This window comes from Artibeus jamaicensis, unplaced genomic scaffold (assembly GCF_021234435.1).
Source record: "Artibeus jamaicensis isolate MK-2021 breed Jamaican fruit bat unplaced genomic scaffold, CSHL_Jam_final scaffold_1964, whole genome shotgun sequence".
Lineage (NCBI taxonomy): Eukaryota > Metazoa > Chordata > Mammalia > Chiroptera > Phyllostomidae > Artibeus > Artibeus jamaicensis.
This window is the reverse complement of record NW_026522030.1, coordinates 34,923,747-34,937,386: the sequence shown is the minus strand read 5'-3', so window position 1 is coordinate 34,937,386 and position 13,640 is coordinate 34,923,747. Positions and strand designations below refer to the sequence as shown.

The 13,640-nt window shown below is 34.8% G+C and overlaps 1 protein-coding gene across 2 annotated transcripts in view; it reads left to right on the top strand.

The window, feature by feature from the left end:
- Nucleotides 1-13,253, top strand: part of ANXA1 (annexin A1) — a 31,981-nt gene extending 18,728 nt beyond the window's left edge. The window contains exons 2-13 of one of the 2 annotated variants that reach the window (XM_053656530.1): nt 861-932; nt 1,028-1,136; nt 1,842-1,936; nt 3,512-3,625; nt 4,293-4,383; nt 5,969-6,048; nt 6,240-6,296; nt 7,864-7,957; nt 8,828-8,923; nt 10,010-10,068; nt 11,886-12,008; nt 12,908-13,253. In XM_053656530.1, the coding sequence (XP_053512505.1) occupies nt 867-932; nt 1,028-1,136; nt 1,842-1,936; nt 3,512-3,625; nt 4,293-4,383; nt 5,969-6,048; nt 6,240-6,296; nt 7,864-7,957; nt 8,828-8,923; nt 10,010-10,068; nt 11,886-12,008; nt 12,908-12,964 (1,041 nt within the window). In that variant the 5' untranslated portion in view covers nt 861-866 and the 3' untranslated portion in view covers nt 12,965-13,253. Of the gene's footprint in view, nt 1-827; nt 933-1,027; nt 1,137-1,841; nt 1,937-3,511; nt 3,626-4,292; nt 4,384-5,968; nt 6,049-6,239; nt 6,297-7,863; nt 7,958-8,827; nt 8,924-10,009; nt 10,069-11,885; nt 12,009-12,907 lie in introns of those variants that run through there. The other variant, XM_053656529.1, reaches the window with a different exon arrangement.
- The last annotated feature ends 387 nt before the right edge of the window (nt 13,254-13,640 follow it).

Genomic DNA, 13,640 nt, shown 5'->3' with positions numbered 1-13,640 from the left:
CAGATTGTCTCAGATTACTTTACCTTACAAATGTAAATATTATGCTTTTTTTTTGTTTCTGATTCCAATCTATGGATCCTACGTAGATTCTCTAGTGGCTTTACTAAATATTTCTAATCTTCCATCTTGCCCTCTCTTAGGCATTCTCTGTGATAGAGGATGGGTACTATTTTTGGCATATAAATGGAATCATATTGCTTTCTTTTTAAAAATTTACTAATGTTTTCCCAAAGCTTTAGTCGGGGACACATTTAAACTTCTAGGTTGGAGCTTCTGTCAACACTTTGTGTTCCAGTGAACTTCTTTCAGCTCCCCAAATATGAAGTGTCCCTTTGTTTTGTTCTAACTTTTCTGCCTGGTTAATCCGGATTCATTTCAAGAGAGGCTCAGATCAGCCAGAATCTCCTTTAAAAAGTTTCCTTAGCTTTTGTGTTTTCCCACCGAGAGCACACATGAACTTATGTTCATGGGAGCAAGGGAGGAGGTTTTGATGTTTTTTGCACCCCTCAGTGCTTGGCATATAGTAAATGATCTGTAAATTTGGAGCAGTGAAGTGAATCACCAGCTTCTCTCTTCAGCCTATATGCTTTGTAGTAGTCATCTGATCCCTGAAAGTCCGGACTGAACATGCCAAAGAAAGATCCAGATTTCTGAGTGGAGGCTCTAGGTTTCTGTTCAAGGGTAAGACTCTCCTTTTAAAAAGACTTACATCCAGCATTTTATTATGCTTCTAAGAGTAACATCCTGGAAAGTAAATTCAAGGCTACTCTATGTCTTGTGTATGTGAAGGAATGGAGTGGTGTATATGTGTGGTGGATTTATGGTTTGTAAAAGCATCTGTTTTCTTTCCAGAAACTCCTTTAAAAATGGCAATGGTAAATGAATTCCTCAAGCAGGCCTGGTTTATTGAAAATGAAGAGCAGGAATATATCGTAAGTCAAATGATAATAAAATAACTTGGTTAAATATTAAAAGAGAAATTAGTAGGAGTGAATGGACATTAATTTTTTTTCTCTCTCATCCACAGAATACTGTGAAAGGATCCAAAGGTGGTCCTGGGTCTGCAGTGAGCCCCTATCCCAGCTTCAATCCATCCTCGGATGTTGCCGCCCTGCAGAAAGCAATAATGGTTAAAGGTGATCACATCTTTCCCAGACAATCCCCTCCTGCACGTTTCAGAATGGCTGTTTGAATGGCTATTGAAAAACAGTCATGGGCAGTGGAAAAAGTCTGTTTCATCTTGAAGATAAAAGGACTTTTTGTCCGACAAAGCTATATATCTTTTCTTATCATTTAAAAAATTTTGGTTGACTTTGTAGACTCTCTGCTTCTACAACAGCTCATTTCTACCATAAACTCAATGCTGAAACCAATACCTCTGCTCACATTTCAGGTTTGAACTAAGATCAAACACTCTGACACTGAGGTCCTGGGACAGTTTCCTCTTCCTTTTGCATTCAAATAGGAAGAGTGTCATCCCAAGCACTTCCCTTTGATATGTACTGTTGCATCTATGTAATTCATATTTCTTGGTTTGTTAAGGACTTCATTCAGAACATCTTGATAATGAATCATTTAATGTCAGTTACTGATGAAGAAAAAAGTTGATTTTAAGTGGCAAGCTGCTGCCCTGACCAGATAGCTCAGTTGGTTAGAGTGTCTTCCTAACACACCAAGGTTGTAGGGTTCGATCTTCAGACAGGGCACATAAAAGAAAAAACCACAAAATGCATAACTAAATGGAACAACAAAAATCAATGTCTCTCCCTCTCTCTCTTTCTCTCTCTTAAATCAATAAATTAAATAAATAAAATACAAGGCAAGCCACCCTTTATTTCCAGGTGTGGATGAAGCAACCATCATCGACATTCTAACTAAGAGAAACAATGCGCAGCGTCAGCAGATCAAAGCAGCTTACCTCCAGGAGACCGGAAAGGTGGGTTGGAGTGGGAAATTTAGATGTTTAGTTTTAGATGTATTTGTATTAAATATGGATTTCCAAGCATGGTTACTTAGTTCTTTCAGTTTCTAACACCATTTTCCCATTACAAGTAAGACTGGGATTGCAGTATTTATCCACTTGGTTTCAATCAAATCAGTTCTGGCAAGTTTACTGATTTCATACATTGGTTGTATTGGTGTAAATTCTTGGTAGATGTGGTGTTCTCTATTGAGATGTCTTTGATTTCAACATAACAAATATCGAGATTATTATTGGCAATAAGGAATGTGTTCTGATTGAAACATGTTCTGATTGAAATGTGTCTTCTGCTAAAATTTCAAATGAGTTTTTGAATTTAAAGTTTATATATATATAAACTTCACATTTATATATATTTGTGTGTGTATGTATATATATATGTGTATATGCATATGTATATGTGTATATATATACTTCTGCAATTGACATAAGAAATGTCAGAACCTGTAGGGAATTTTTATTAGTTTATCTGAACCAAACTAACAACAATTACCAGGAAGCAAAATCTCAACAGTTTTGCAGCTTATTTTATATTAGAATTGAAGAAGAAGGTATAAGGAGGGTTACATGAAATTCAGTGGTTTAAGGGGGCAGAAGAAGGCAAAACAGGGAAATCTCTGGGACTGGATAAAAAGTAGAATGAAGAGACAGACCTCTTTTTCACTGGTGGGCAGAGAATAGTTAACTCACATTTACAGCACATAGAGATGTTATGCTGGGGAATGAGATAACTATGAGGGGTCCCGTGATCTAGTGCTCTGTGCGGGGAGGTTGTGCCCTGAGGGGTCTGGAAGAGGAGATTATTGTGACATTTCCTAGGTATGTTATCTTAGATGCAAAAGTCATTACACAGGCTACTTTAGGTCAAGACTGACCTTAGTCCAGGAAGTTAAAGCCTAGGTCCTGACTACCTGCCCTGACCTGTTGGTAGTTAGGAATTCTTATGTTCGGACCACCCTATGTGCTTACTTTCTGCCTCTGAGTGTGTAGGGCTGTCTATGCAGGCCTCACCTGAACTTATCAGGTTTAGTATGTGGCCTTTTTTTTTGGTCTACATTACTTTAAAAGTAAGCTTTATTTCTTTTTCATACCAAATATGGTTAGTGGTTTTTTAAAAATACAATGAAAAAACTATGTCAATGTCTGATAAGAGTGCTATTTGAACAGTACAAACCTCAAAGTTTGGAGAAATTGTTAATACATTATGTATTTTTTCAGTATTCTTACCATTGTTTTTATTAATAGACAACCCTGTGGTTTGAGCTTTGTGGCTTCTCCCCCTTATAAAATATTGAGAACCCTGTTCTTGAAGAAGTTATCAATGAATTCAGGCAAATATTCTAATTACTCTAAAAGATAAAGATAACGTTCTAACTATCTGGTCCCTTTTATATGCAAAAGGAGCAGCTCTAAAGATGGTTGGGTTTAGGAATCAGCAATAAGATTATCTAAAGGTCAGGTAACCCTGCAGTGCTGTGTAAGCTAGCGTGTTAATTATTATGAGTTCTGATTCTACTTTCTTTGTTATAGCCCTTGGATGAAACTCTGAGAAAAGCCCTTACAGGTCACCTCGAGGAGGTCGTTTTGGCTCTATTAAAAACTCCAGCCCAGTTTGATGCTGATGAGCTCCGTGCTGCCATGAAGGTAAATCACCTGATTTAAGCAAAACTCTTTTATTGAAAAGAATGTGTAGGTCAAGTCCACTAGTATCCTCAACGTCTAGTACAGGATAAGACTGTCCCGTCTAGTACTGCCAATTAATGGGAATAAGATGCATGAATAAGTTAATTAATGAATGTTGGCATTCATAGCTGTGTTATTTCTGCCTTCATCAACGTGTCACAACATCTCACTTTTTAAAAAATAGTTTATTATTTTATTTTTTAAAGATTTTATTTATTTATTTTTGGAGGGCAAGGGAGGGAGAAAGAGCGGGAGAGAAACATCAATGTGTGGTTGCTTCTCTTGTGCTCCCTACTGGGAACCTGGCCTGCAACCCAGGCACGTGCCCTGACTGGGAATTGAGCCAGCCACCCTTTGCCTTGCAGACTGACTCAATCCACTGAGCCACACCGGCCAGGACATATATCTCATATATCTCAGGGCATGTATCTGTATCTTTGTTAAAAATATTGGCTTTAAACCCATTTTGTTTCTAGAGTAATATACTAATAGAGCTAAGTGTAGTTACTAAATATTGTGGGAAATTTACTAAATGCCAGATTCACACGAATGTTGGGACACATAAACTAGTTAATGCTCTCAGAAAAATATTTTCCTACATTTCTTCTTTTCTTCTCTTTCAATCCAGGGTCTTGGAACTGATGAAGACACTCTGAATGAAATTTTGGCCTCAAGAACTAACAGAGAAATCAGAGAAATTAACAGAGTCTACAGAGATGGTAAGTTCTAATGTCCAGCAGCCCAAGTGCCTTAGTTGACAAAGGAAATCTGATATGCTTTTCTTAAAATTGAATGTGAATTTAATTATGGGGGCTTTGGAAACTCTGCATTCTAAAATATTTCTTTATTGTTTGGCACGAGTCTACTGTAATCACACACTGTTACCATATAGCATTCAAGCTGCTAATATGCTGATAAGGGAGATGATGTCCAACCCTCATCAATTTGTCCTTCAATCAAAAATGTCTAAGGCAAATGGCCATGGTGTTATTGTAATGGAAAACTCAATTCAAGGCATTGAATTCAAAGAATTTTCTAAAAATATTTTCTAAAAACATGTTCTATTAAACTGAGATTTATTTCATTAAAAAATTCTGTTGCTTTTATTTTATAAAGATAAAAAATAAAAAGCTTCCAAAACAAACAAAAAACACTCTCCATTTGTCCTTGAAAAACTAAAGAGCTAGGTGCTTATAATCCTATGATGGAAACTTTTACTATTATGAAATTTGCCATTATGAACATAAATGACTCACTTATTCTTTACCTCTAGTTGGATCCATAGGGATGAAAGGCCAGCCGTGGTTCATTTTATCTATTCAGTGAAATATCTCATTTAAGTGACATGCTCAACACTGTAAAGCGGCTGTTAGTGGGTCCGAGCAGCGCTGGGTCTTTCACTGTGGTTCTTTTCTAGTTTCCCAAGCAGATATGTGGCTCCACAGGGGGCCTTTCTGCTTGATTTTCATCCCAAGCACAGAGAATAAAACATCCCTTGCATATTGTTTTCAGAGCAATTTAATACAAGAATCAGAGTAAAGAAGCTTTCAACCTCATTTTCTGCACTTATTACCAGTATTTATCTTAGATCTGTTTATGAATGATAATAATTGAGAGGGGACTTATTTTTAGTGTTTTGTTCAATAAAACATAATTTGTGGAGGTAAATATCCATATTTCCCCATTCTACCCAAGATACAGTCCAATGATAGTTTATTAAATTGCCCCATCTTCCAATTAATTATAAATTTGGTTAATTTTTTCCTAATAGAGCATTATTTTGCATAGTTAAGTAAGCGTATTTACAGAAATAAAATGTTAAATTTATATATGCATATGTATGTACACACATAATTAAATTATATTACATATATATGATTTTTTAAAGTAAATAAATAATCTGTGTTTAAACAAATACCTCTGGTTTGTTCTTATACATAAGTGTTCATCTATTCATCACCTTGCTGAAATTCTGGCATGTTTATTCAGAATTAGTTATTTAATACTTATGTTATATTCATATTATATTAACAAAAGTTGTATGAATGTAGGTTTTTATTCACAGTATTATGTAAATTGCTTTTATTGCCCTAGAGGATACAAATTTGATGATCTAAAGTTTTACTTGCTTCAATATCACTATTTTTATTTTAAAAAGATAATATTTTGAAATGTATTTCATAAGTCATTGAACATCTGACATTACAAATTTTAAGCCAATGCATATAGAAATATCAGATATTATAATTATCACTATTATTTATCATTAATTTACTGAAAAGATATACTTCTCTTATTTTTCAGAATTGAAGAGAGATCTGGCTAAGGACATCACCTCAGATACTTCTGGAGATTATCAAAAGGCTTTGCTCTTTCTTGCTAAGGTAAAACTCAGATGGTTCAGAAAATGCCTCTTCTCTTATGAAGAGTAAGATTTTAAATTTCCTCTCACTCAAGAAATGAGCAATTAACTCTTTCTCAAAGAATATTACTTACTTGATTTTAAGTCAGTTAAGCAAATCATGTGGTCACATAGTAGAAAACAACTTACCAAGACGATGGGATTTTTTTTCAGGGTGACAGAGATGAAGATCTCAGCGTAAATGAAGCCTTGGTTGATTCAGATGCCAGGGTAAGCAATCCTCCTCAATCACCTTCCTACCTCTGACAGTCCTACCTCCGGTGAGGTTACCACTGGATGACCACATGCAGGGAAGTCTAAAATGCTTCAAGAGGCCAGGGACACCTATTGTTTCTTCTATGAATGTTGTGCACTATTCTGTTCTTGAGCAGTCTAAGACAAAACTGTAGTCTTGTTGTTTTCTATAGATCCATAATCTACACATTATTCACAAGGTTGAGAGGATTAAGAGAGAACAATGAGAATTTGATTTGTAATCACTAAGAATTGTTATGTTGAGAAAACTCTGATTTTTTATTTTACTAGGAAGGGAAATGTATTTTTTATTAAGTCAAGTGAAAAGAGTAAGCACATTTAACATTCTTTTAACAGAGAACATTGGAATAGTTTGTTTATAAAAGTTTATGTTGTAAAAGTACTATGACAATGATATTATGATTATAGAAAAATTATAATAACATTTATATACTTTTAAGTATATTTTTATATAATGTCAGTGAGTTTGCTGGTTATTAATACACCAATCCACTGGTAACATTAGAAAAAGTGTGCCATTTTGGGTCAGGAATTTCTGTTCAGAAAAAGATTATTTTCATATGCCTTCCTTTTGGAATAGCATCTTTCTATAAATTCATCACACTGAGTCAGTAAGAATAGAAACTTATTTCTCCATCCCCACTCTCTTCACTGTAACAGTACATTTTCTGTGTTATCTTGCACATAAAATAGGCATTCATTAACTTTTTTGCTGAATAAACACATATATATCAAATAAGTTTGCTTAAAAAGTCTAAAATAAATTCTTATGTCCATTGGAAGTTTCATTGTTTTAATAGAAATTAGGCAAACATACAAAAAAGTATTTGAATAATTGTCCATAAAAAAATGTCTTATTTGCTTGTGACATTTCTGAATCTGCTTCTCATGTGAAGACTATCAGAGCTCTTAGATGTATATTTATGGCAGCTACATGGATTAGTGTCACTGAAGAGGATGTTAGCAATTAAGGTTTCAAAGTTAACAGACCAACTTGTGACAATAAGGAGGGGATTATGTTTTTCACTTAGAAAAGAGGAAAATCTATACTTTAATAAAGTTAAATTGTTTATTTAAGATTACAGTGTTATTAAGTTGCAGAGTCAAAATTTAAATCTAGAAATTCTAACATCAAAATTCAAGACATAGGTTATGGTTGAGTTATTGATTTTTTAATACCATTTGTTAATAAGTACTTGAACAATTAAAAGAAAATCAGAAAGGCCCTTGGAGTTGTTTTAGTACAGAATATATTCTTAAAGCCATTGAATTCATCAAACATTTGTTTTTCAAAGATGTATTCAGTCTCTAATGTTTGCCAGGTACTTTGAGTGGCACTGTGGAAGATACTTGACAAACAAAATAAAGTCCCTATCTTTAAGGAACTTTGGGTCTTAGCATTGTCTACTCTGATCCTATTGGATACCAAGCAGCTGCCTAGGAAAGCTTTGAAGAAATCTAACATTCTTGTGCAGACATCAAGTCAGCAGGTAATCAAGTGTTTATTTTCGTTTCTTGACAGGCATTGTATGAAGCAGGAGAAAAGAGAAAAGGGGTCGATGTGAACGTGTTCCACACCATTCTTACCACCAGAGGCTACCCCCACCTTCGCAGAGGTGAGGAGACAAAAGTGTGTCCTGGAACTTGTTCATAGAAGATGCAATTTTTTAAGATAAATAAGAGAAAGGAAAGAGAACAGTCTTAATCAGCAGCATCACTTCTACACCAAATGAATATCACAGAGTGCCCCTGGCCCCTTAATAATCCTTGTGCATTTGTTCAACCTTGTGTAATGATCATTTTATACTATTTGAAACATCTTTTTGTGACTTTGGTATGTAGAACATTATTTCATTATTTTTACTATTTCTACTCCCCCCAAATATTTGGAGCAGATGTGACAAAATCTACACATACAACAGGACAAAGGAAATTATGATGAAGAGAAACAAACAACTCAGGACTAAGTGAAAAAGTGTATTTAGATGCTCCAGAAACAAACAAAAAGGAGTTCTTGCCTTTGAGGGCAAGATTTAGCTCTGAGCAGCTAGAAGCCATAGAAAATGAAAAGTCATGATGATTTTAAGACACAGTTCATTATCTTATAATAACATCCTGATTTCTAATGTTAAAATTAAGAGAAACTTAAAGCACAGATTTTTATATAAGGGAAGATCTATTTGCTATGGCCCTTAGCTCCAATGTGCCAGGTGTTATGATTGTCAATCATACGCCATTTCTAATAAATGTCAACACTTGCAAAAACTTCCCCAAAATATACAAGAGTGCCAGAGTAGCGATGTGAGCTACATTGCTAGGGGAAAATAAAGTTTCTGAGATATGCTCAGTTGATTAAGTAGTTTTAAAATTAGTGTTCTGAAGTTCAGGCATCCCAACGAGTTCTTTGAGTCAGTTCCCCGACTTTACTAATGTTTGCTAAAGAATAAGTTGCATTCTGCACGTCTCAGTTTAAATGTCATATTCAGTGTTTCAGAGATACACCAAGTACAGTCAGCACGACATGAACAAAGTTCTGGAACTGGAGATGAAAGGTGACATCGAGAAATGCTTCGTAACAATCGGTATGTAGTCCCAGAGAGAGAAGAATTTTCTATATGAAAATTGCATCATCATTGCTGTCCCATTATTTAAAAAACAAAATAGAACAAGACAAAAAACAAAACTCAGATATAGTTTATCTATGCTTCAGACAGAGGCAGCATGTAAGATAATGGCAATGTAAGATAACTAGCTAAATGACCTTAACTAGATAGCATTTCCTTTTTAAACAAGGTAGGCAGGTGGAAAATGCTTTCTCTGCCCCTACTTATGCCAAGTGATGCACCAGGCTGGACATAGCATAGGGGACAGTCAGCATGGTCATTAAGAACATGGGATTTGGAATGAAAGACAGAATCAAATCCTGGTCTGTCACTTGACAATTGAATAATTTTAGGCAACACCAGAGAATTTGATTCAGTAGTTCTCTGCTAGCTTCTGACAATGCCTTTAAAATGAAAAGATATCAAAGCTCTCTTACATTATTCAGATGCCCAGTTCGGGCTGGGAACCTGCACTCTAAGGCAATGCTTCTCAAATGATAATGCGCATGTGGAACCCTTGGAAATTTTGTTAAAATGCAGCTCTGATTTTACTAGGTAGGATGTGGAGCCTGGGATTCTGCATTTCTAACTAGCCCCCAGCTAATGCCCATTTTTTTGTCCATGGATCACACTTTGAGTAGCAAACTGGAGAAGCTTACTAATTGATACACCTGTTAGTGTTGAATTTGGCAATTGCCTTTTACAACCTGTGCTATCGCACTTAATTTTTTTTCTTACTACAACATGAAAAATGTATTATATGCCAACATGGCCTTTAATACCAACTGATTTCCCTATTTCCAAGAAGAGTACCCTCAGGGTAGAATGAACTGTGGAAGCTGCTACTGTTTGTATTTAAGATAAAAGGAGATAGGTGTTGGTGTCTGGGGAAAGAACATTCAAAACCACCATCTTATACATCAAATATCCCATACTGAGAAGGGGGGGTGGGAAATGGGTGGAAAATAGAATCTTGTTTGCCAAACTCTAAATCTCCTATTTCTTTCATATGCATTTTTCTTCCTTTGTGGTAAATATATCAACTAAAATGTGTCTCTCTTGCAGCGAAGTGTGCCACAAGCAAACCAATGTTCTTCGCTGAGAAGCTTCATCAGGCCATGAAGGTAAGATTCTGCTTACATAATTTGTTTAGGGAAAGATTATTGTCAGTGGGGAGACCATAAAGCCTCAGATTGTTTGAGAATTATACAAATATTAATACTGGGTTGGCCAAAATGTTCATTTGTTTTCTCCATCAGATGGCTCTCACTGCACTTAGTTGTCTTTTACTTCATTCAAAACAATTTTGTTAAATTGTATTGTGACATCTGTCGTATCAGTGCACATTTAAAAAAAATCCCACCAAAATCGGTGAATTTTTGTGTAGCCATTTTAATATTGAAGATGGAAGAAAATAAGCAATGTTTTTGGCATATTATGCTTTATTATTTCGAGAAAGGCAAATGAAACACAAAGAGATTTGTGCAGTGTCTGGAGAAGGTGCTGTGATCTATCGAATGTGTCAGAAGTGATTTGTGAAGTTTCATGCTGGAGATTTCTCTCTGGAGATGCTCCATGGTCAGGTAGACCAGCTGAAGTTGATAGCGATAAAATTGAGACATTAATTGAGAACAATCAACATTCCACCACATGGGAAATAGCTGACATACTCAAAATATCCACATCAATAAAGTTATTAGTGAAAATGAAAAATATATCTTTTATTTTATGCAGAAAAAACATATGGATTTTTTGGCCATCCCAATATTTTCCCATTAAAAGAATCACTGTTTCATTCAATGCAAGAGGCTAGTACACTTCCTTATTAGAACAAAATGATTAGATTTGTTATATTTTTATAGCCAAGATGGTAAGGTGAGCTTGTAGGTAATTTGTGTTACTCATGATTTACATAAAACCTGAGTCAGCACAGGAAGGGTGGCATAATTTCTCTTTAAATGTGTGATTTTGGTAACCTGCTTCTGCTAAGGTTGTAAGTTTCACTATCTCCCCCTTTTAAAGTTTCATTTGTGTTTTATTATTCTGTCTTCCATGCCATGCATTAATATATCATTCTAAGCTTGTGAAATGTTCCAAGACTAGTGAACTGGAAGGTGTTATTAAGCTATATTGAGATACACTTCAACCAATTTAACTTTATCCTCTAGCTCTCATTGTATATTATACACCTGTATACTTGTACTGTGAAGGTTAGGAAGTTGTCTTTTTTATTCCCTTAGCAACTCCAAAATAAGGAAGTCTTTAGAGAGAGATATATCTATTCAATTAAGAGGAAAGAGTCTTTATGAAATGATAGGCATTGTGCTATTATGTAGTAGGCAGTACAGTCCCTTAACCCATGTCTGCTCTTATTTAATGGACTAATTCAAGGGGTAATGATGAATACTTAGTAATGTCAAAGAGTAGAAGAGTGTCCAGTATCCCAGACTTTGGATATCAGTGTAGCCTTGTTCTCAGCTAAACTAAGACCTGTGAGTGAACAGGAACTTACCTGATGAGAGCAGGGGCAGAAGAGATGGAGGAATAAAGGAAGGTTGAGAAGACTCTTGAAGGATTTTAAATAGATGAATTAGGTGATCAGATTTACAACTTAGATAGTTCACTTTATTAGTAATTATTGCATAGAGGAAGGAAAAACTGGATGGTGGAAAGCCAAGTTGGAGATTGTAAAATCTCTTAACATACCACCGATATAGCAACTGGGTTCTTGACATTTTATTACCACCCATGTAAAGTGCATCTGTGTGTGTGTGTGTGTGTGTGTGTGTGTGTGTGTGTGTGTGTATTTTAATGTAGAGATATTTTCTCTATAGAGGCTCTATTGGTGGACAAAAAAGCTTCACATTCAGACCCGTATCCTGCTTTATTAAGAGTACACTCTGAATATGAGACACTTAACCCTCATTTTTTTTTTGGACAGGGTTTGGGAACACGTCATAAGACGTTGATCAGGATCATGGTTTCCCGTTCTGAAATTGACATGAATGATATCAAAGCGTGCTATCAGAAGCTGTATGGCATCTCCCTCTGCCAGGCCATCCTGGTATGTTGTGATTTTCATTATGCTACCCTCCATAAATAATAATTCTTTTTGCAACTTAAAGGGAAGCCGTTCTCTTTAAAGGGAAAGGCTGACTTACTACATCTATCAATTTCATATGTAAAATTAATTTGTTATATTAGGATATATAATTTAGAAGTAAATTTTACTTTCACTGGTAAAATCTACTAGTCAGTTCTGTACTGAAAAAATACTCAAATTATTCAGCAGTCATAGAAACATTAAGTTTCTCATACATAATTTTAGCAACCAAAATATTTTTACTAGGAAGATACAGTAACTTGTTTTGTACTAAATATTGATCAGCAGGTTAAACACTTATTAGTCTAAGTATTTTCTTAATTTTGTCATGTAAAAGAGATAAAATGCATGTTCATGTGATCTTATTATAATGTTAAGAAATAAAAATAAAGTCAAGTCAGGGTTTTAAGGTTATCGAAAGATAGGTGACTATCTCAAAGCAATTTGTTCTTTATAATGAGTAACTAAAATCTATTGAGGAAATCACAAGTTTCTACCTTTCTCTGGCAAGTGAGTCAGATGTTCCTCAGGAATGCTGTGCCCTCCTCACTCGACTCTGCGTGGCATCTCATTCTTGGACGCATAACACAGTCAACTCAGAGAAGTTTACGATCTGAATTTTGACGGGTGTTACTCTTCTATAGTAATCAATATACAAATATCAGTTATCTGCCATATGAATTATATTATTTAATTAAATAGATAATATTCTTATCAAAAATCCTAGATACTTGACATACTGTGATGTATGTTCTACAACTCTTAAGCCCATTGATGTAATAATTATTCTATAATTTAAAAATACTTTATATTGATTGTGGTTTCAGGTAGCATTAAATATCTCTGTTTTTAATCAACAGGATGAAACCAAAGGAGATTACGAAAAAATCCTGGTGGCCCTCTGTGGAGGACAGTAACTATTCCTGTGATGATGTCAAGCTTTTTGATCAGGAGATTTTTTAAGTCATATCTTCTCATGCCATATTATAGATTTCAATAGGAAAGTTGAAAGCAGGGGTAGTCTAGCTAACTGCTTTCTGAAAACTGTAGCCTATAAGTCATTTTTGTATCACAACTCTGTATAACAGAGATAAGCTTTAAAAATATATGTTTACCTTAAACTGTAAAACCCCATAAATAGGTTGCTCTGGTAATATTACCTAAGAAATATGTTTATGTAACAGAAAATAAAATGATTTTACAGGACTCTTGGTATGTTACTGGTTTTCTCTTCTGATTTTCTTCTGTGTGTAATGCAGTAATTTAATTTGCTATCGAGGGACAGGAGATGAAAGGCTAAATTATAATCGTTTAATGAAATAGATATTATATATTAAATTAAAGAAAATAAAGAGTTAGAAAATAGACTCCTTACATTTTATTATTTTGGTACAGATTATTGAGAGGGTTGCTGTCTAATAATGGACTTATTGCCTTAGCATTATAACAATTTGACATTCTGCTGTGTTTTGTGAATCAGTATAAAGGCAAAATGGCAACAGCAATAAAAATTTCTCACTTTTTAAAAATGATTGCACATTTAGTTTCTTAAGAAAATGTCAACATGTTTTCCAGAGAGGCTATACCATTTTA